A 23,610-nucleotide genomic window follows, 5' to 3' on the forward strand; every position below is an offset into this window, starting at 1 on the left:
TGGCTATATTATTGTACTCACCTTTCTGATCTCTGCTCAGACATCATTTATCTAGTGATGACCTGTGTCTGTCTTGTTTACCTGTGTGTCTCTATATAATTAATGGGACATAATAGGTAAATTTATTAAGTAACTAATGTTCTCATATACAATGGTTGATATGCTTTCATGACTAACCCATAGTGCTAATCAAGTGCCAGGTGCCGTATTCATTCATTTAATCCTTACAACAAACAAATGTAGTATGTATATTATTATTATTCCCATTTTAAAGATAAAAAGACTAAGGCTAAGAGAGATTGTGACTTACCTATTGTTACACAGCTAGCAAGTGACAGAGCTGAGGTGCCAACCAGGCACCTGCCTCCAGAGTCTCTGTTGCATATGGATAAACTCTTAGCTTCTATTATACATGGAGCTACATTCAATAGACTCACAGGACGGACTTGGCACCTAACCCCTCCCCCCAAAATGTGGTCACTTATCCGTTTAAAAGTAATTTAGTTTGTAAATAATTTATCCAAAAATATTTGTTTCAGGATTGCCCCAGATTTTACACTTAAGCAACTATATACTGGCTCACTGTTATTCAAAGCCCTTTACTGTAATTTTAATTTTGACTAATTCATACAATCTCTCATCAGTGTTACTAGGATCCCACAACTGATTTGTATAGATATAGCTGGTCTCTCTCTCCCCTTCTCCCTTCCCCTCTCTCTCTCTCCCTCTGCATCCCTCTCCTTCTCTCCTCCTAGAGCAGGGGTCCCCAAACTACGGCCCGCGGGCCGCATGTGGCCCCCTGAGGCCATTTATCCGGCCCCCTCCGCACTTCCGGAAGTGGTCACTCTTTCATTGGTGGTCAGTGAGAGGACCGCAAAGCGCGGCGTCGCTCACGTACAGTACTACTTCTGGTGACACGGGACGCACTTGTCACGGCTCCGGAAGTGCGTCATATCACTTGTTACGGCTAGCAGTGACAAATATGGAACTGGACATTGACCATCTCATTAGCCAAAAGTAGGCCTATAGTTCCCATTGAAATACTGGTCAGTTTATTGATTAAAATGTACTTGTTCTTTATTTTAAATATTGTATTTGTTCCCGTTTTATTTTTTTACTTTAAAATAAGATATGTGCAGTGTGCATAAGGATTTGTTCATAGTTTTTTTTTATAGTTCGGCCCTCCAACAGTCTGAGGGACAGTGAACTGGCCCCCTGTGTAAAAAGTTTGGGGACCCCTGCCCTAGAGTCTTTTAATAATAGCTAAAGAAGGAATATCTTTTCCAGTTGCTGCTTCGAGCTATGCAGACCAAGGGGAGGTAAGTTTCATGATCTTGGAACTGCCTCTGAGGAAGAGCTAGCTATTCATACAGCAGTTTAACACCCCTTTTCTAGTTGGGGTTTTTCAACTGGGTTTGATTTGTCGTCATTGTTTTAACAATCTAGGTAGAATGCTCATAGGGAATGATTTTTATTTAGAACTTTTGATCAGCTTTCAAAAATAGGGAATAAGTTTAATTTTTAGTTTTATTTAGCTTTTAAAATTATTTTTGTTACCATTTTCAACAGGACAAAAGCAAAGACAGCGGCTACTGATTGTTTGCTTCTTTCGGGACCCTGTGCTTGGTGCTTTACGAGTATCAGACTTGGTCTTTATGCTGTATTTGAGAGGCAGAGATTGTTACCCAAGTTGTAGAAAATGTTGCCTGTGAGGTTAACTGCAGGATGAGAACCTCAGTGCCTTTGCACAAGCCCTGCAGATTTGGTAGAGGCTAGGGTTTTATGGAGGCCTGCCTGGCTGCAAAGCCTGGACTTTTTTTTTTTTTACTTTTACAACACACTACTGCTCAAATTATTAGAAAAATCAAAATGTAATTTTTTAGTTGTTTTTTTAAATAACGTACTAGAGGGTATCAGCATAAGGCATACATTTTCCTCACTCTTTGATAAAATAACTTTTTATTTTCATTGATTGGTTCATAATAGAAGAATGCTTGCAGGTCTGCTCTTATTTCAAAGCTAAAATATTTTCTTTTAAAAGTAGAGGCCGATTAATGGCAGGAGGGAGAGTGAAGGTGTGAGGTAAAGAGTCAGCACTTTTCTGTAATATTGGAATAGATTTTTATTTCCTTTAGGACTCATGTGAAGCATTCAGTTCAAATTGGAGGTAGTAGATGGAAATACTTGACCTCACTGTAGAGACTGAGTAAATTGTGGCCTCCCAGGCATCAAGCTTCACCAAATGAAGTTCATGTCTTTATTTTTATAGCGTTGCCTAGCAATAATCATCCTTTTCCCTTGTGACTGTTTGTTGACTCATTGTTACATGCCATTATCAATGTACCTGTTATCATTAGAGGTCTCCTTCTTCTACAGGGTGAATTGAACTCAGTATGAATTTTTGCTTGGATCTTTCTAGGTACCCCTTCTCTTCCTTTATCTTACCCAAGAGCTATAGCTTGTCGATGTTTGTCTTTTGAATGTAAATCTAATTTTTGTATCTCTCATAGGTCACTGTGGCTTTGACTGATACGTATGTCCTGGTCCCCCTTCTGGTTTGGATTAGGGAATTTTACTCACATAGGCCCGACTGACATGGTTTCTTCTTCTTTCTTATCCCGATGAGGGTTTTATTTTTTTTATCATTGAAGGTTCTTTTCCATTCTCTTTCCTTAACCAGAATTATCAGCACAGTGCAATAGCACTCTTTAAGCAGATTTCATCTGACACCTTATTTATTTTGCTTAACGATCTCATTTTGGAGAAATACTTCAGAATACTTTCACCTCTTAGATCTCTTTTGTTACCCTTTAGAATAGATAACATGTTGGAAGACTATTTCTCTACAATTTTTCTTAGTTAGACATGTAACCACTCTGTAGACCCACTGAGTTTATAAATTGCATATGTTTCCAAATAAAACTGATGTGCCTAAATGAAAGAAATCAGACCTTTCGGTGTGTGTGGCTTTTTCTGAGCCCATGAACCTTTTGTGTTTTAAAGTACTGAAAAAGATCACATCTTTATAGTCTCTGAGCCCCTGTAGTACCAGACACTCCATTTTAGGGTTAGGCTTTCCAGGGCGACAGAAAGACATCCCTGCCTGAGAGGGGATTGCTGATGTACACTCCAAAGTGGGAGTCTCACATTGTCTTTTTTTCTTCTTTGCCCCCTGGGTTTGGAAATACAAAAGTGCTAAAGTTCACAGTCATTATCTAGTCTATGAAGTCCACTCTGTTCCTCCCTAAACTTTGCTTCCTATGTGAATTATGTGTAATGACAAACAGATTCTGATTTCTTCATATCTTAAGTGATTTATGAATTCTGCCATCAAGAAACCGGATCCTCTTTGTTTTTAATAGTGAAGTTTTGCTGTCTACTTCAATATTTAAAAGACAACCGTGATTGAGGGCACAGGCTCTGGCATATGTGACTGTGGATAAGTTTCTTAACCTGACTCTGCCTCAGTTCCCTGTCAGTAATAGCCTGTTACATTTTGAAGATCAAATGATATAATGTGTGTATACCCTCAAAACAAGTTAGCTGTCTACAGAGAATAGAAGTATAATAATTTTTGCCTATGCCAATTCATTATAACAAGGTAACACTTTAAGTATTTTAAACTTTGAACGAAATAAATAGCTACCTATTATTTTTTCATCAATAGTTCTGTCTTTAGATTACTTCTCCAAATTTGTTAGAGATATGTTTTATCCAGTTAACGATTTGTCATTCATGCCTTTTACAGAGTTTATGTTGATTTTTGGTTTATACAATTGAAATAACACTATGTAGTGAACAAATATAAAATCAATTATAACCTCATTTAATCTTGCTGTTTGTGTTGATCAAATAAATTTATTTTTCTACTGAGTACTGAAACTAAACTAGTGATTTGCCAAACAAAAATGAATTCATCCAGTGAGAGGGTATTTTTAGTGTAGTTTTTTTCTCTTTCTTTTTTTGATAAAGAGGGCAGCCAGAACAAAACTCATTTTCCCAAAATGTTTAAATATTTAAATCAGATGCCTGTCAGCTCTAAATGTAATGTTTGAGGACTACTATATAGACCAGCTGGATGTCTAACAGGAACTCCAAAGCACTAATCATTTTTGTGTATTCCTTAGTTCTTGTAGATTGACTCATTATCAGAGAAAAGAAAATCATGTACAAGTCCTGTGGTTAGATGTTGGGTCAACTTATGTAATTAAAATAGGGCCTATCTTCTGTCCTTGCTTACTTTAGTGAGCTTAGGACTTGAAAGTTGTCCTCATTGACATCATTGTTATTTTGAGATCATACTTGGAAGTGTATATACATGTCCAAACAGAGCAAAATGAATATTCTAAATATAGGATCTTGTTTTTTTTTCTCCTCCTTGGTATCTTTTTTTTTTTTTTTTTTTTTTTTTAAGGAATTAGATCAATTCCAAGTGCTGAATATTTTGGGTATACAACCTTGAAAATTAATTGCTAGCTTCTTCTAATGTTTATTCTTTAGGCTTTTCACAATAAAAATACATCTAAACTAATTGGCTTAGTTTTTCTCTTTAGTGATGATTTATTCTTACTATGCATTGCTCAGTGGGATAATGCATGCATTTGACTAACGGGTTATGTAAGACTAAATGACTGGTAATTTCTGTTTCCCTTTTATTTTTTAGTACTTTGTTCCCTGAAATAATATAACAAAAAGAAAACTGGATTATTCTAATACAATAATGAGGATGATTGATAACAAAGAGAAAATAATTCAATAACTAATACATAATCATAAGCAGATTAGTTCATGTACTAAACTAAAATATAACAAACAAAAATGAATAAAATGACATATTCTTTGCATATCAGATATACTGGTCGTTCCCATTGTAAATGAAAAAGAAAGAAAGAGACACACACACACACATTATTGGCTTAAGGCTGTGTTTCGTTACGTTTTGAACATTACCAAGTTCACTTGGAATATATGGGACTTCGGTTTGTTTTCCTTGAAGAGGTGATCAGCGCTAGCTAAAATAGTGCTGCTCAATCCCCACGCCCACCTTAAAGCACTGTTCTTCATGGTGCCATCTTGTAGCTACCTGTGCCTTGATTTAGCCTTAAAATTGACAGGTAAAAAGAATTATTTCTATAGCATATCAACTTAGAATGTAAAGGAAGAGAACATATTTAATGAAAAGTCAAGTTCTACTTTGGGAAAACCTTAATTATGAACATTTCATATTTTATTAAAGAAGTTATGGAACAGGTTGAAATGTATCACTGATTTGAGAATTTTACAAAGTGTTTGAAGGGATTGCATACTCATAGTATAGTGATGAAGGGTTGGCGATGTTAAGTCCCTGATGGGCTAATAAGTAATTTGTTGTCTCATCTGAGACTGACTTGACAAGGAAGAGCAATTTGAAGCTGAAACGGTTTAATCAGCACCTGCACATCCTTTGGGACATTCTCAAAGGCTAGTGTCCCAGTTTCATAAGTTTCACAGTCATATAATGTTTAACTAATAATATACCTTGTATTGAATGTTAAGATGATGAATTGTTTGTGCCAATGTATAGTATATCATGTTCTCCTATTCTCACTGACAATTTTTTATTGGATTTGATGATACCGGAGAAATTAATTTGATTAATTGTATGCCATCTAGATTTCTTTCTAAAGCCTCTACCTTGTAATTATTCCAAATAGTGATTTCTAAGAATAAACTTATTTTTCATAAAGTAGTTATAATCTATTGTTTATAATCCTATTTTTACATATGGAAAAAGTTTTATATTTAGTTACAAAGAAAATACTTTAGATGGAAAACATAAGCAGATCACATATTTTTTATAGTCTTAAAGACTTTTGTGACTGATATTATTTATTGAAAACATATTTTCTTTTATGTTCCAGTATAGGAATATGTGTTTGAGTACAGGCATACATTTTTAAGGTTTATATAAATATTTCTTCCTGAAAATATTATCATTGGGAATTTCTAGAAAGCAGCCATTTAGTATGGTTGAGCGTTTTCTCTTCTCAATGTGAAGTAAAATCCTAACAAAGCATTTAGTGGGAATGTATTTGACTCTTACGTAGTTGTTTACTTTGAGAAAATTATTTGATGTTTTCATATTTCCTAATATCCGCCCCTCTGAAAAGCATGTGGATTTAAATTGGGCTTGTTTAATGTTATTTCAGAGACTTGAAACAAAAATTGAATACTTAGGCAAGAGGCAAAGATTTTTTTTTTTAATTAAATGAAAAGCATACTAAAGAGATTCCTGGCTTACATATCTTAAATATCCATTAATGTTGAAAGAAACATCTCTGAACAAGAAGACATGTATAAGCTTTTTAACATTGTTTTCATATAAAAAAATATGCACTAGTTTTCTAAGTTACAAAACTATTCAGGATACTATCGCATATTGAAAAATGTCGAGTAGGAGAGATGGAACTATTTAGGCTAAGGCTCAGTGATACAGATGAAGTACGATCACGAAGCCGGGACCTGTGCAAGCCTACTTCTCTTTTATACTTTCATTTTTATATCTACTGTGATGCTATATAAGGATAACAATGTATTCTTCAAGTGGGTATATTTGCAATATAGATTATTTCTTAATATTTATTTGTCTTTTTGTTTTGTTCTGTTTTGTTTTAGGCAATATACACACTAATGTTTTATATTTTAAACTTTTGGGGGAAAATAAAGCATGGCGAGTTTTTGAGAAAGTTAGGGAAATTTCCCAGGACAATATGGGCTAAAGAAAGGAAAGAACAAAGCTGAAACTTGCATGTGGAGTACAGGGACACAAAAGAGAAAGCTGGGCTGTCCTGGGGTGCCAAGAGCAAGACCCGAGTGAGAACACTGAGTATGACAAAAATCAGACGAGAGGAAACTAACCCTATCCAGGTTAGAATAATTCTTGGTTATTTCCAGAAGCACATTCAAAGCTCTGCGCAGGAGACAAAGTTTAGGTCCTTAAGATTTTCACAAATTAAGTTTACTCAAGTAAGAGTACTTAACCCCAATTACAAAATACAAAGAGAAACAAGAGGTTGTATGGTGAACTGATCAGGACGAAAAAAAAAAGAACCAGTAGATACAAACACATAAGACTCCAGATATGAAATAATGTGTGAAATATTTAAGGAAATAACAGTTGAGATTAAAGAGAGAAAGAAACAAGATTACCTCAAAGATGACCAAGCAGGTTTGACAAAGAACCAAATAGAACTTCAGGAAATGAAAGCATGATGGTTGAAATTAAACTTCCTTGATTATACTCAGCTGAAGAAAGAAAAGGTGAATTGAACAATAGATCTAACAAAGTTGTCCAGAATGCAGTCCAGGAAGACAATACAATTAGCAGTATAAAAGACTTGTTCAGAAACATAGAGGGAAGGATGGAAGACCACAAGGATAAATTCAAAACAATGACTGAAAGACATTATTGAAACTGGTGGCTGCAAATTTTCCAGAGTGGAAGTATACAGCCTATACCAGGGGTCGGGAACCATTTTGGCTGAGAGAGCCATGAACACCACATATTTTAAAATGTAATTCCATGAGAGCCATACAACGACCCATGTATGATACGCATTATCCAATAAAAGTTTGATGATGTCCCGGAGGACAGCTGTGATTGGCTCCAGCCACCCACAACCATGAACATGAGCAGTAGGAAATGAATGGATTGTAATACATGGGAATGTTTCATATTTTTAATGTTGTTATTTTTTTTTATTAAAGATTTGTCTGCAAGCCAGATCTAGCCATCAAAAGAGCCACATCTGGCTTCCAAGCCATAGGTTCTTGACCCCTAGCCTATACCAAGACAGATAAATAAAATAAAATTCACTTGAAAAATATTGCAGTGAAAATATAGAACACCAAAGACAAAATCTTAAAAGCAGCCAAAAAGAAAAGATATTACCACCAGTGTAAGTGATTTTTCATCAGCAAAACTCAAAGCCAAAAGAGGTATCTTCAAATGTCGAGAGAAAAACCTACTGTCCTTCCAATTTGAGATACTCTGTAAAAGCACTTTTATAGAACAAAGGCAAAATTAAACTATTTGTGAATAAACAGATGAGGTTGTTTTCCATAGATATTGTTCTGTTAAAACATCTTCTAAAGCAGGGATTGGCAAGCTCTTTAAGGGGCCAGCTGGTAAAAGTTTCAGCTTTGTGGACCATGTGGTCTCTCTTGTAACCACTCAGCTGTATGTAGCAGCGCAGAAGCATCTACAGACACTATGTAACTTAGTGGGAGTGGTTATGTTCCAGTAATACTTTATTTACTATAACACTTCCCAAGATTGCTGACCACTGCTCTGAAAGATGTATTTAAAGAAGGAGCAGAAGTTTTTACCCCCACAAATAAACATTTGAGAGACAAGAAGGTGTAATCACCATGAAACTAGATGTAAAGTATAGAACAGTGTGTAGATTGTTTTGCAGAAAGGAGAAACAGCTTAACTGTTGGACAACTTTGTTTAATTGAAAGAGATGTGTAGAGGTCAGGTTATTTATGTTCTCTGTACTTTTCAAAGGGGAAGAAGGGAAGTAGAGACACATGATCCTTAGGTCTTGCTAAGCTGTTATGAGATAAAACTACAGGGATGCCAGGAAGAGGATGGACATGTCCAGTAAAATCCCAGACTTCTGGGGGGAATATGGAACAAGAAAGACATATAACAAAATAAAAACAGGAAAAAAATAAAAAGCATAGATAAAGCAGGATAAATAGAAGGAATAATATAAAATGGTGCAAACACATTTTGTAAATCACAATAATATTTTTTAAAGATCATAACATGGGCTAAACAAGACAAAAATCTAGCTTTTTGCAGTTTGAGACCAACATAAGTTTCAAGGATATGGAAAAGTTTAAAATAACAAAATAGTTAATGAAATACAAGGCAAATGTTAAACAAAAGAAAAAACTGTTTAAAACAAATAAAATAGACTTAAGACAGGGAATATTACTTCAAAATAATCAAAAGCATAGTTGACCAGAAAGATACAGTTCTAAACTTTGCATGTGCATAGTAACCTAGCACCAAATAATCATGTAGAAACCGATAAAGTCCAGAAATAAATGGACAGAATCAGCATTGTATTGGGAAACTTCAACAAAGTTCTCTTAACTTATTGGTAAGTCAGCCAGAAAAATACTAAGACATGGGACCTGTAAACAATTCAATTAACAGACTTGATTTGATTAACATATAGAATACAGCTATTCAATTAAAAACATGTTCTTCTCAATCACAAGTGGAACTTTTGTCTGATTACTCATAAACTCCATTTCCCCAATGCATAAGACTCACTTTTTTTTTGAAAAATTGTCTAAAAACTGGGTGTATCTTATATAGTGGTTGTAGATTTTTTTACTTGCATTTCCTGCTTTTTTAAGCTTGTTTTTGCACTCATTGTTGAAGACTGTGATTATCAGAAACCGATGAGGACAAGCTAATGGATGGGAATTTTGACAATGATGAGTTGTATGAATTTTATGATGAAAAAAGTTTGAGTTTGCCTGACCAGGCGGTGGCGCAGTGGATAGAGCATCGGACTGGGATGCGGAGGACCCAGGTTTGAGATCCTGAGGTCGCCAGCTTGAGTGTGGGCTCTTCTGGTTTGAGCAAAAAAGCTCGCCAGCTTGGACCCAAGGTTGCTGGCTCGAGCAAGGGGTTACTCAGTCTGCTGAAGACCCTTGGTCAAGGCACGTATGAGAAAGCAGTAAATGAACAACTAAGGTCTCGCAATGAAAACCTGATGATTGATGTTTCTCATCTCTCTCCGTTCCTGTCTGTCTGTCCCTTTCTATCCCTCTGACTCTCTCTCTCTGTAAAAAAAAAAAAATGTTTGACTTCAATAACTTTATGTAATACTTTTTCCTCCCCAAATTTTGCGTCCCAAAATTAAGGTGCATCTTATACATGGAAGTGTCTTATATGTGTGGAAATATGGGACTACAGATCATGAAAGAAATCTTGATAAATTTCTAAGTATCAGCTTCATTCACTGGCCACAATAACATGAAGTTAGAAATAAAATCAAGAAAGTATAAAATTAAAGCCTCTATTTTGGACATTTAAAAAATTTATTAAATAACTTAGGTGTCAAGGAAGAAATCATAGAAAAAAGTTAGACCAGAACAATATTGAAAATACTCCACACCAGAATTCATGGAATGTAGTAATAATGGTAGGAGGACATTTATATTGTAAGTGCTTATGTTAAAAAATCAGAAAGACTGAAAATTAACCATGTAAGCATCTGACTTCAGAAATTAAAAAAAAGTTATATAATTCTAGAGACTATAAAAGGAGGGGAATGAAGAAAAAAACTGATGAGAATTTTTTAAAAGTCAGATTGCTGTTATTTTGAAAAAAACTTGCAGGGACGGGCAAAAGTAGGTTTACAGTTGTATGTGAAATCTAGTTTATTCCTGTATTATTACTTATTAATTATTGTATTATTTTTCATACAAACAACTTGAAACCTATTTTTGCCCCATCCTGTATTGAAAATGCCTTTAAAGAATTGGAAAGCTTGAATAAGCCTATAACTAATTTTTATCTTAATGACATTTCAAATCTTCCAGCAAACTAAATGCTTGGCCCTGAAAGTTTTACAGATGTTTTACCATATTTTAATGAAAAGATTATTACAGACTAATAGAGTGTAAGAGATATATTATGATCAAATGTTCAAAAAGATAGATTCTTCTGGTCCAAGTTGAGTTTATTCTAGAAATGAAAGTGTGGTTTTTTGTTTTTGTTTTGTATTTTTCTGAAGCTGGGAACAGGGAGGCAGTCAGACAGACTCCCGCATGCGCCCAACCGGGATCCACCTGTCACGTCCACCAGGGGGCGATGCTTTGCCCATCCGGGGCGTAGCTCTGTTGTGAACAGAGCCATTCTAATGCCTGAGGCAGAGGCCACAGAGCCATCCCCAGCGCCCGGGCCATCTTTGCTCCAATGGAGCCTTGGCTGCGGGAGGGGAAGAGAGAGACAGAGAGGGAGGAGGGGGGGCGGGGTGGAGAAGCAGATGGGCTCCTCTCTTGTGTGCCCTGGCCGGGAATCAAACCCAGGACTTCCGCACACCAGGCTCTACCACTGAGCCAACTGGCCAGGGCGACAGCGGTTTTATATTAGAATATTTATAACTAAAACTTCTTTAAGAGTTACTGTAGATTGAGAAAAACATTTGATAAAATTCAATTTTTGTTCAGGTTTTAAAACAGGACAACAAACTTATTGAACAAACTATTTGACCATTCTGTCCATAAGTAGGAAACTAGCGACAGGGGGAATCCTCAATCTGGTGTTGGGGATTTACCTTCTAGCTAGTACACTACAATATGACAAGAAAGAAATAAAAAGTATAAAAATTGAAAATGAAGAAATTAACTTTATTATAGTTCTCTATGAATAATAAAGAAACTTACAGGAAAATTTTTACAAATAAGGAATTCTATCAGTAGAATATTTAAATATGTATATTAGTTATTATATTAAAAAAAGTTTTAAAAAGTCACCATTAACAAGAGCTATTGAAAAGATACAGAGAATAAATCTAACATAAACTATCTTAAGACCTTAATTGGGAAAAAAGTTATGCTTTTTTTTTTTTTCAAAAGACTTAAAAATATCTAAGGTAACTGAGAGCCATATGACATTCATAAACAGAAAGACTCAATATTGTAAAGATATCAATTCTCTAATCCAGTGGTCTCCATCCCCCGGGCCACGGACCGGTATCGGTCTGTGGGCCATTTGTTACTGGTCTGCAGAGAAAGAATAAATAACTTACATTATTTCCGTTTTATTTATATTTAAGTCTGAACGATGTTTTATTTTTAAAAAATGACCAGATTCCCTCTGTTACATCCAAGACTCACTCTTGATGCTTGTCTCGGTCATGTGATACATTTATCCGTCCCACCCTAAAGGCCGGTCTGTGAAAATATTTTCTGACATTAAACCGGTCCGTGGCCCAAAAAAGGTTGGGGACCACTGCTCTAATCTACAGAATCAGAGCAGTTCTGTTTAAAATCTTGATAGGCCTTTTTAAAAACCTTAGTAAGTACATTTTGAAATAATGAATGACAGGGTGAAGAATAGTGAAGATTTCTAAAGAAGAAAGATAAGACAGATGCTATGATATTTACGACCGAGTGCTGTTGATACAAACGTGGATATCTTTACCAAATGGACTAAAACAGCCTTAAAACATAACACCCTGGCAGGTTGGCTCAGTGGTAGAGCGTCGGCCTGGCGTGCGGAAGTCCTGGGTTCGATTCCCGGCCAGGGCACACAGGAGAGGAGCCCATCTGCTTCTCCACCCCTCCCCATCTCCTTCCTCTCTGTCTCTCTCTTCCCCTCCCGCAGCCGAGGCTCCATTGGAGCAAAAGATGGCCTGGGCGCTGGGGATGGCTCCTTGGCCTCTGCCCCAGGTGTTAGAGTGGCTCTGGTCACGACAGAGCGACGCCCCAGATAGGCAGAGCATTGCCCCCTGGTGGGCGTGCCAGGTGGATCCCGGTGGGGCGCATGTGGGTGTCTGTCTGACTGCCTCCCCGTTTCCAGCTTCAGAAAAATACAAAACAAACAAACAAACAAAAAGAAATCAACAAATATTATGGCTCCTTGAAATTTAGAAGAGGCAGCTTTGCAGATCAATGCAGAAAGGGTAGGCTGGTAGAGATATAGTTATGAGTCAGCCTGTTTTCATATGAAAGAAGTAAATTGTATCTCCTACTTCATACCATTCAGAAAACGTTGACTCCAGATACTTGTGTCCTGAAATGTGACTAGAACAGCAGCATCATTAAAACTTTAAATTTAAGAAGGAAATATAGCGAATAGCTTTGTCTTTGAATTAGGGAAGGATTTGTTCAGTAAAATGTAAAAGTAACAGCCATATGAGAAATATTTTTGACTACCTAAGTTTTAGAACTTTTGTTTAATGAAAGAACATAAATAATGTACTGTCACTGTGACAATGAACTACTCGGAGAACAGATGACATGCTCCAAGAGGCCGAGGGAAGGCAACTCCTGTCCGCAGACCGAAGGACTGAAGCCGTCCCCAGCCTTATTCAGATACTTATTAGCCAGTACAAATATCTCAAGGAAGCAGACTGCAGAAGTTTTCAGAGTGAAGTAAGGGACAAGAAACACACTGACTCCTAGTCTCTGTTCTAAGAGCCTAAACATTCTGTGTTGCTGAATCTTACGCTGCTGTTTTAATGTTTCCAGCACACTCTGTTTCTAGTGCAGGTCAGAGAAGCCTCTGGACTCTGGTCTGCTCAGAGCTTTTGCCGTAGGGCACCTTGCTGTCTCTGATTGTTCACCCTACTCTGCATATTTTCATAGCATATTACTACAATGTACAATGACAGTTACACTCCAGTATATACTGATAGAGCATAAAACTGACGAGTTAGTGTCTGGAATATATAAAGAGCTATAAATCATTAAGAAAATGATCAACAAACTAATGGAAAAGTGAGTAAAACATAGGAATGCCGTTTCACAGCATGGGAAATATAAGTTAGAAGCGTGATTGGGTACCACTGTATGCATGCCAAATAGGGGACCGGTGATGACTTCTTAGTGATGTGTGTGCTCTGATCCCACGCTGATGGTGAGGGATACCCATTAGCACAGCCACTTTAAAAATACAATGATGTCATCTAGTAAGACTGAAGAGAATCTCTCCTCTTTTTCATTCACTTTGCCCTTATCCTAGAGAGGTGATTTTCAAACTTTTGATCATAACCCACATTGTAAAATTATTCCATAGGATTCAGTACTTTTATGTGTATTTTTAGAACAAAAAACCATCAAAGACACCAGTTATACTTACTGCTTATGTCACATTCTAAAATGTTTTATTCTCTTTCACTTAAAAAGTGGCTGTCACCAGTTTCTAAATAGATTTAAGAACCAAGTGATATGGTGCACCATAAAAAAAACTTACACATAGATACAGGTAGACATGTACAAAAGTGTCTGTATCTGTATTGTTTATCATAGCCTCATATTGGAAACAACCCAATCCCACTGATAGGCAAGTAAATAATAAAACAGGATAGGTTGAGTTTATGCATAAAATTATGGATGTATCTTAGAAACAATGTTGAGTGAACAAAGCAAGTTACAGAAGTTTATAAGAATGATGAAGTTTTTAAAAATTCAGTGATAATTTTTATGATAATCACAATCTGTGAAGATTATACTCTCCTAAACTTTTAAATCTTACACACACACACACACACACACACACACACAAACAAACAGTTAAGTTTACTGGCTTTAGATAATTTTTGTTTCTCTGAAAGAAAATAAGTTATATAATGCTATAATGTATATTTTAACTAGATGTGGCTAATTCTTGTTGTATTGGTTATGTAGAAAAGAAATTATAGGTGGGAAATAATTGTAAGCTCATGTATTTTATTTCTTTCCAGAATACACACCACATACACATTTGTTTACATCTCTATATATTTTTATATACATATATTTATTAACATACCTATGTATTTTTAATATAGATATTCTAGAATATGCTATCAACATAAAAAGCATGTGATTCTTAGGAAGTCAGATAAATTATTGATTATTCATTTGAGATGGTCAGAACTGACAAGCATTAAAACCTTTTTGCAGTCATTGCTGTAGACCAGCAATTTTCAACATTTTTCATATCATGGCACACATAAGCTAATTACTAAAATTCTATGGCACACCAAAAACTTGTTTGCTGATCTGACATGCACAAAAAAATAGGTGTAATTTTGATTCATTCTTACCGGACAGCTATTGTTGTTTTGGCTGTTGTCATTTCTGTTTGACAACCTAAGGGAAAAGAGGTCATGCCCCTGACTAAATAGTCATGTATTACATATTTTAATAATTCTTGTGGCACGCCAGTTGAAAACCACTGATGTTGACTGGTAAGCCCACAGATCTTTCAGACAAGAGCATGTGGTTATGTCTAGAAAGTTGAGCAGAAACTCAAAGAATTTCTTTTAACATTGCATTGCTAAAATTAGTTGTTGGCTATGCAATTTATTTACCAATTGAATAAATGGAAAACCAGGTCAAGAATAAGATGGTTTAAAAAAATCAATGTCTTATAGCTAATTTTCTTTATGTATGGCTCACCCTTAACTTTCTTTTCTGGCTTTGAATATAGAATTAAAGTAATTAAGAGGCAATTGTTTCTGAATAATGTGGTTTTCTAACTATTCAGCTGTTCTATTTTAGGCTACTTTTACATCTCAACATTTAGAATAGAGAAAATCCCAAATTACTGTTTGAACTGGGCTATTAGTTTTAGACTAAATACCTATTTCTAAGTTGTCTGTTGGTATTTTTCCAGCTAAATTCTTGTTCTAATAGTTATAATGTCAAAGTAAGATAGGTTTTAAATGATATAAGCTTTTAAATTAAAATCAATAGTGCATTTCCCATAAAACAAAATAGCTTTAAGAACTACTTCAGACCTTATTTCTAAATATAAACATTATTTTTATAGGTCCTGAGAAGTAATTTTGACTTTTTATTGCCCAATGGCATACTAAAAAGGTGTGGCAATTATATCTGGTAATATGTAATCTATTAAATGTTCTCATTGAAATGCATCCGGTCATTAAAGTGGAAAATTCACATCAGAAAATTTTTTATTTTAATAAGTTTCATAAATAAGCTATATTATATATATTTTTATCGCAATTTCCTTTTACTCACTTTCGTCGAGCAAGAAATACAGTTTTGATTTCTGAATATTTGCTTATATTTTTCTCCACCACAATCTGCTCTTCCTACACCATCTCCCTTACACCTACATACATGGGTGTGCACACACGCACACATACAGGTATACATACTTGTCTTTGAAACCATGCTTATTTTTTTCTTTTTATATTGCCTTCTCCTCGCTTTCTAATGTATGTTGATTTTTATAGCAGCTGTTGTCTTATAACTGGCACTTAACATATGGCACCATAATATAAAGCAACATGGTGGAAAAAGACATAGATTATAGCTAGCTTTCCAATCTTGCCTATGTTCTTACTGTTCTCATTATAGTGAACAAATACTTAACCATTCTGTGCCAGAATGGAGAATACAAAACACATTTTGCAGACTGGAGGGATTGCACCTTAAAGCATTTATTGTTGCTGCTGGTATTTCATACCTTAGCAATAATAATGTGTTAATATGTCAGGAACTGTGAAGAATATGAGAATTTACCTTGTGAGCCTGCCAGCCTTCCAAGGATGTTGGCAGAAGACACAAGATGCAGGGTCAGAGACAAAGAGCAGTTTATTATAGCAATAACAGCTGTCATAGTAAACACTTGTTCATTCTGGAGCCCAGATTCTCACAGGGCAATCTTAAGAAGGCCAAGTTTAATATCTACATGCTTAATAAGTTTGAGTTTCTAGAAAACGCATCCTGAATGTAGGGAATCCAGTCTTTTCTAAGGGATAATAAGGCATCCTGACCTTCTCCCCACTTGACCATACTGGATAGCAAAACAAATCCATTTGCTTAGGAGGGAGACACTACTTTCATCTTCCAAGACTTCATTATATAAGTATCTTCGAAAAGATAGTTTGAAACAAAACTGCTTGATTAATACTCATATGTTAGAATGCTAAGACTTAACACTCTCTGGCTTGAAAACCTGCAATTGTTTTCCAGTTTTCTTAGAAGAAAATCCAAATGGCCTAGAAGTCCATAAATACTAAATGATCAGTCCTCAGCAAATCTCCTGACCTCACCTTACACCTTTACCCTGGCTGCCTCTCCCTCAAACCTGCCAACAACCTTTGCCTTTGTTCTTCCCCCACATCATCACCTGGCTAAGCTAGCTCCCTGTCATTACATTCAGCTTGAATTAAATCAGTGAGTGAGGCCTTAACTGACAATCTAATGTATAGAAGTTCCCCTGGCATCCTATCACATGAGTCTGTTTTTTATAGTGCTGTGTTAGACTTTTTATTGTTACTTGCCTGTCTTTGCCTCCTGCGCCACTCTATCACACAGAATGTAAGCATGTTTTAGAGCTATACATATATGTTGTCTTTAAATAGTACTCAGTCGCTCCGTATTTATTGGATGAATGGATGGATGGATGGATGGATGGATGAATTACTATTCTCTCTATACTTTTTGTTCCTCCTTTCTCCTCTTGCACCTTTCCTTTCATTGTTTTAATAATATTAAACTTTATTATTTGATATTTAGTGAAAAACACACTATTTCTAGGGTTAAAAAATATTACAGTAAAAAAGGAATCAGCATCTCCCCCCAAATAAGATAAGCCACCTACTTGTTACAGTTTAATTGTACACTTTTCAAATTAACACTATTAGTGATAAACTGCAATGAGATAACCTGTTTGGTTTCATTGGTGCTGAGAATACACTCTCTGTAGGAGATTGCAATACAATACCATGCTGTTTGTTGGCACTTTGAAAAATCTATGTTTACCTGCTAATTCCCACTAATGCTACCTGAGAGGCATTTCTTGATTTTGTATAGGACTTAGAAAATAAGATCTTAACTGGTCATATAGCTATTTGAGATCTTCTTATGATTTCCACGTGGTTGTTCATTTTGATGAACAGTCAGAGGGCCTGAGTTTGAAATGCCAAATAGACCTTTAGTCATCCTTATGACACTTTTCTCTACGTGAGAAAAATTGTTAAGTGATTTTAGTGTAAAGGAGCCATTGCGCAATTTCAGCTCCTTTTTATTATTTGTTCAACTATTTTACTTGTACCCAACAGCTGATTTAGCAGAGGAAGTATGGGGAACTTTAATATATACATTCACTAGATATCCTTTTGGGAATATATGTTCAAAAACAGTTTTGATTTGTAAATTAAATGATTTTTATTTTTAGTTTCTGTCTCTTAGTTGATTCTATTATGGTGCAGGTGATTCAAACATAACAGTATGTATTTATACACACATGACATATTTAAAAGGGTGTATGTACTAATCTTATAAAAGACTGTGTTACTAATATAGTAAATAACCATTATTTTAAAAATGCTTAATCACAGCTCTTCAGATTAATAATTTTCCTTTTCTTGTGGAATCGCTTCAGTTAAAATTGACCATTTTTCAAAATTAATTTGTTATAGCAAGCAATAAAGGAAAATGTCAAAAAAAGAGAAGCAGAGGAAAAAGAAAAACGTGCCAGAATAGCCCAGGAATTGGCTGAGAAAGAAAGACTTGAACGCCAGCAAAGAAAAAAGCTCTTGTTAGAAATGAAGACTGGTAAGTATTATCAAATTTGCTGTTTACACTACATACACTAGAATTGTACTGGTTACTTTATTAGCAGTTTAATATACTTTGGTAAAAAAAGGAAGATATGATTACCTATTTGTATTGTTAAACCCTAGAACAATTCAATTTTTTATGCACTCCCCCTCCCCTTTAGTTTATTAACTAGTAGTGTTTTCCTTCTAACTTGGGCTGTAGGTGATTTTGGCTCACTGGTGTAGTGTATATTCATATTTCTGGTGTAGTTCCAGTATATTCACATTTCTTTAACTACTATTTCAACAACCAATCTGTAATAATTTATATCAGTTAATAAAGAAAATCCACAGGCTAAGTAATACTGTTTCTCCAACAAGCTATACTAAAGGAGGAAAAATGTGATGGAGGGGAAACTTAATGATTAAAAGACACTTAAAATATACATCAACCAATTGCAATAAATAGAACTTAAATATAGGGTGTGACAAAAGTAGCTTAACAGTTTTTTATTTGGAAAATAATAATTAATAAATAATAATACAAGAATAAACTGTTTTGCTTATTCACAACTGTAAACCTGCTTTTGCCTCCACCCTATATATTCCAATCCAAAGAAATGTAGGAAAAAACAGTCTGAAAAATTTGAATACTGTTTTTTTACTTATAAGACATAATGATGTTGTTACAGATATGTTTCAAAGTGTTTTTCAGAGACTCACAGAAATTTTATAGATGAAAAGATATGGTGTCTGGGACTTCAGTCATAATAGTCTAATTGTCACTGCAAAGTAGGTGGGTGTATAGACGAAACAAGATTGGCTATAAGTAATACTAAAGTTAGGTGATGCGTTCTTGGAGGGAAGGGTGTGTTTACTATACTGTTTTCTCTACTTTGGTATATTTTGAAATTTCATTAATAAAATGCTCTTGGAAAAGAGCAAAATTACCACTTTACAGATATATATATATATATATATATATATATATATATATATATATATATATATATATATATTCCAAAGCTAAAAGATACCACTATCTTAGAAACAAAAGAATTAAGAAAATTTTAGTTATATTTCACCCCCTGAAATTTCTGGCTCTTCTATCTCCAAGCCACTAAGGACTGCAGAAGTCTTTAATTAAAATCCATCAACTTCACTGCTAAATTGCCATCGTTTACAATTCAGGGCTGCAAATTCACCTACGGTTTCCCCAGGGGTACACAGGGATGTCTTCTTGCCTTCTCTCCTTTCATTTTTACAGACATATTTTATCTTTAATAAAGCAAACTGAGTGCCTTAAAGCACATGTTTCTTCCAGGGGGAAAAAGTCATCTAAGCACAATTTCTTTAAGAGTACACTTGAAATTCAGGAAGTGTTCTGAGAAATATCTTAAAGTGTAAACAAAAATGGAGATCAGATAGATTGAGAATTGATTTTTTAAATATGTTTCTGAAAGTCATTTAAACATTATCTGTTACTGCCTAGTTACTAAACATTCTGGTATTTGAACATTAGCTCATTTAGTGTTAGAATCGCATTCCTTCATAGCAGGTTGGCTGAGTTGCTTGTCATAGGTTTTGCCTGAGGATCTATGAGCCTCTCAGCAATTCTTTGTTCCACCAACCCAGAAAGTTAACACCTGATAGGCAACAAACATTTTAATGAAACTTCAAATTTAGCATAATCTTACTAGTGATTTTATTTAAATTTATATGTCTTCTGATGTAAGTTCCAATTTTTATGAATAAGTTTTGTTTTTCCAGTTTAAATATAATACTTTTGTATTATAGAGACACCTAAAAAGTAATAATCTTAAAACCTTCATCCCATGATCCTCCCATCCAAAGAACTTCTGATAATATTTTGGCACATTTTTCTTTCAGTTTTAAAATGTATTGTCTTTTAATATAGCTATATGATCCTAGTGAATATGCAGTTTAGTGTCTTACATTGTCTTGCTTAATTTCCTGAATGTGTCATGTTATTCTTAATTATGATACTTAATATCTATGTCATTGTATCCACTGGACATGTCATATCAAATTGAACATGCATTAGTCATTAATGAGGTCATAGAACAATAGTTATTTCCATCTATTCAATGTGATAAATACATTTATGCATAAATCATTGAAAAATGTTATCCTGATGCACAGAGGTTGCTGGTTGGATCTCTGATCAGGGCGCATACAGAAATGGTTTGATATTTCTGTGTATTTCTCCCCCCTTATCTCTCTCCAAAATCAGTAAATTTAAATATATATTTTTAATATGAAATAGAAAAGGATAGGTATCTTTAAGACTTTTCATACAGGTTTCCAAATTGATTTCCAAAAGTAATACTCTAATTTCACCAACTTTTAACATTAATTTATAAATGTGCATTGGTTAAAGTATTCTCATTTTTTAAAGACTTTTGTTAATTTAATATATGAAAAGGTTTTGTCATCCTAATTTGGCATTTAGTTGATTACTACTGAGATTGGACATATTTTAAGTATTTACACTCTTTGTATTTCTTTTTAAATTGTGTTATCTTAGTCTTTTTCTTATTGATTTACACAAATTAGCTCATTACACATTGATATTTACCTTTTAACTATGTTTTCTCAATTTAGCTTTTTATTTTTCTCTCTTGACATATTAAAGTCTTTCACTTTTGTTATATATTTTATTATCTTTGCTTTTATGATTTTTTTTTATCATCTTTAAGTTTAGAAAGTCATTTTTTCAGCAATTTTATATCCACTTCCATTTTTTTCCATTTTCAGTTTTTCTAATATAGTGTGTCTGTAAAGTCATAGTGCACTTTTGACCAGACACAGGAAAGCAACAAAAGACAATAGAAATGTGAAATCTGCACCATATAAAAGGAAAACTCTCCCAGTTTCATACCTATTCAGTGCAGTTCGATGTGGGCTCACACACAGATTTTTTAGGGCTCCTTAGGTAGCTATCCCGTATAGCCTCTACAGACTCGTCACTGACTGATGGCCTACCAGAACGGGGTCTCTCCACCAAACTGCCGGTTTCCTTCAACTGCTTATCCCACTGAGTAATGTTATTCCTATGTGGTGGCGCTTCGTTATAAACGCGCCGATATTCACATTGCACTTTGGTCACGGGTTCGAATTTAGCGAGCCACAGAATACACTGAACTTTCCTCTGTACCGTCCACATCTCGAGTGGCATGGCCGTGGGCTGCTCCACTGTATACATGGTGTTACGTCATCATCTGCTCATGCGCACATGCTGACACATCATCCTACAGAAACTGGAAGGGTTTTCCTTTTATTTGGTGCAGATTTTACATTTCTGTCATCGTTTGTTGCTTTCCTGTGACCGGTCAAAAGTACACCATGACTTTACGGACACACTGTATTTTGTTCCATTCAGTGTAATTCTTCCTTAATCATTCATTTATTTGGCATATATTTTAATATACTACGGTCTGCTTCTGAATTTTACCAGAACTGTTCTAATATTTAGCTTCCAATTACAGTTAATAAATAATTTATATTGGTTTCAGATATGTAGTTTTATGTTGAGGATGTTACTTTTTTATTCTTGATTATTTAAATAAATCTGAATATTTTTTATTTTTAAAATAAATTTAAGGAAAGTTTCTATTGTATCATTTGTTAATCATAAACCTCATCTTATTTGACCTATTGGATTATTTAATAAAACCTTTCTACACTATCTCTTTCCAAACATGGTCTGCAAATTATTATAGATGGGTCTGAAATAACTGTAAGGCCTTCACTTGATAAGAGATTCCAAAGCCTTTAATATGCTGAGTTTCTGATGTGACATATATTTTAATATTCTCTGGGAGAGTATTCTTTAAAGGATATTCTGGGTAACATGGATTTATATAAATTATATTCAGTAATATCTTTAAAATAGATACACTGCTCACAAAAATTAGGGGATATTTAAAAATGAATATGGATCCCTGGCCGGTTGGCTCAGCGGTAGAACGTCGGCCTGGCGCACGGGGGACCCAGGTTTGATTCCCGGCCAGGGCACATAGGAGAAGCGCCCATTTGCTTCTCCACCCCACCCCTCCTTCCTCTCTGTCTCTCTCTTCCCCTCCCGCAGTCAAGGCTCCATTGGAGCAAGGATGGCCCGGGCGCTGGGGATGGCTCCTTGGCCTCTGCCCCAGGCACTAGAGTGGCTCTGGTCACGGCAGAGCGGTGCCCCGGAGGGGCAGAGCATCGCCTCCTGGTGGGCAGAGCGTCGCCCCTGGTGGGCATGCCAGGTGGATCCCGGTCGGGCGCATGTGGGATTCTGTCTGACTGTCTCTCCCCATTTCCAGCTTCAGAAAAATACAAAAAAAAAAAAAAAATTAAAAAAAATGAATATGGAGCTATAAAATATACCCTAAATTTTGTGAGCAGTATATTATGTATTATGTGTTACTATATTAATGGATTTTATCTGTCACTTGATACAAGATGAGACATTTGATACAAGAGAAAGCTATAATATATACTGCTCACAAAAATTAAGTGGTATTTCAAAATAAATATGAAGTGATAAAATATCCCCTAATTTTTGTGAGCAGTATAGTAAGCTACTTCTGGAAACATCTTCTCTTTTAAAAAAACATTTGAACATTTCAGGAATGAACTTTGATTTTTTTTTTTGTAGACTGTAGAATTTTAAAGACTCTAGGGATATATTTCAAATTTCATTGTACCAAACATGAGAACCAAAGTGAAAGTCCTCTTCTAAAGTTTCAATGAATGACTATTCTGAATAATCTTTAGTTCTTCTTTAAACATAACACGATTATTAATATAGAAGAATAGAGTATTCTCTTAATATTAATGTATCTGCAGCAGCCAATAAGTATCAAATGCATATATTAGTATTTGTTGATATCTTTTTTCACATTTACAATAGTACAAATGTGCAGTCACCTTTCCCATATTAGATGTAGAATATGCTTTATGTGAAATTATGATCTTTATAACATTTGGAGGCTTTATGGAGTAGAAGTTACAAAGCAGTATGTCTGATTAGCACTGATTACTGAAAATATTCTTAGGCAAAATATCAGGTTTTGACAATTAACAGAGACCGAATTTGACGCATTTCTGATATTTGATAAATACTATCTTTAATAAAGGCATTGCATTAATATGAAAAAGTAAGTGCTGTGGTCTTCTAATATTATTTTATTGGTACAGAAACAAAATTTAATATCTTGGCCACTTTTGTGTCTCTTATCAACAAATTGTTTTTCTGTATGCTGAGATTACAGTGATAAATAGAGATAGATAAGGTTCCCGCTGCAATGAA

At 34.9% G+C, this 23,610-nt stretch overlaps 1 protein-coding gene across 2 annotated transcripts in view; it reads left to right on the forward strand.

Moving 5' to 3' along the window:
• DIAPH3 (diaphanous related formin 3) overlaps nt 1-23,610 on the forward strand; it is a 522,354-nt gene that overhangs the window by 343,261 nt on the left and 155,483 nt on the right. For both annotated transcript variants that reach the window (XM_066380803.1, XM_066380804.1), the window contains one exon: nt 18,174-18,309. In XM_066380803.1, coding sequence (XP_066236900.1) covers nt 18,174-18,309 — 136 coding nt within the window. The remainder of the gene's footprint in view (nt 1-18,173; nt 18,310-23,610) is intronic.

This window comes from Saccopteryx leptura, chromosome 4 (assembly GCF_036850995.1).
Source record: "Saccopteryx leptura isolate mSacLep1 chromosome 4, mSacLep1_pri_phased_curated, whole genome shotgun sequence".
Taxonomy (NCBI): Eukaryota; Metazoa; Chordata; class Mammalia; order Chiroptera; family Emballonuridae; genus Saccopteryx; species Saccopteryx leptura.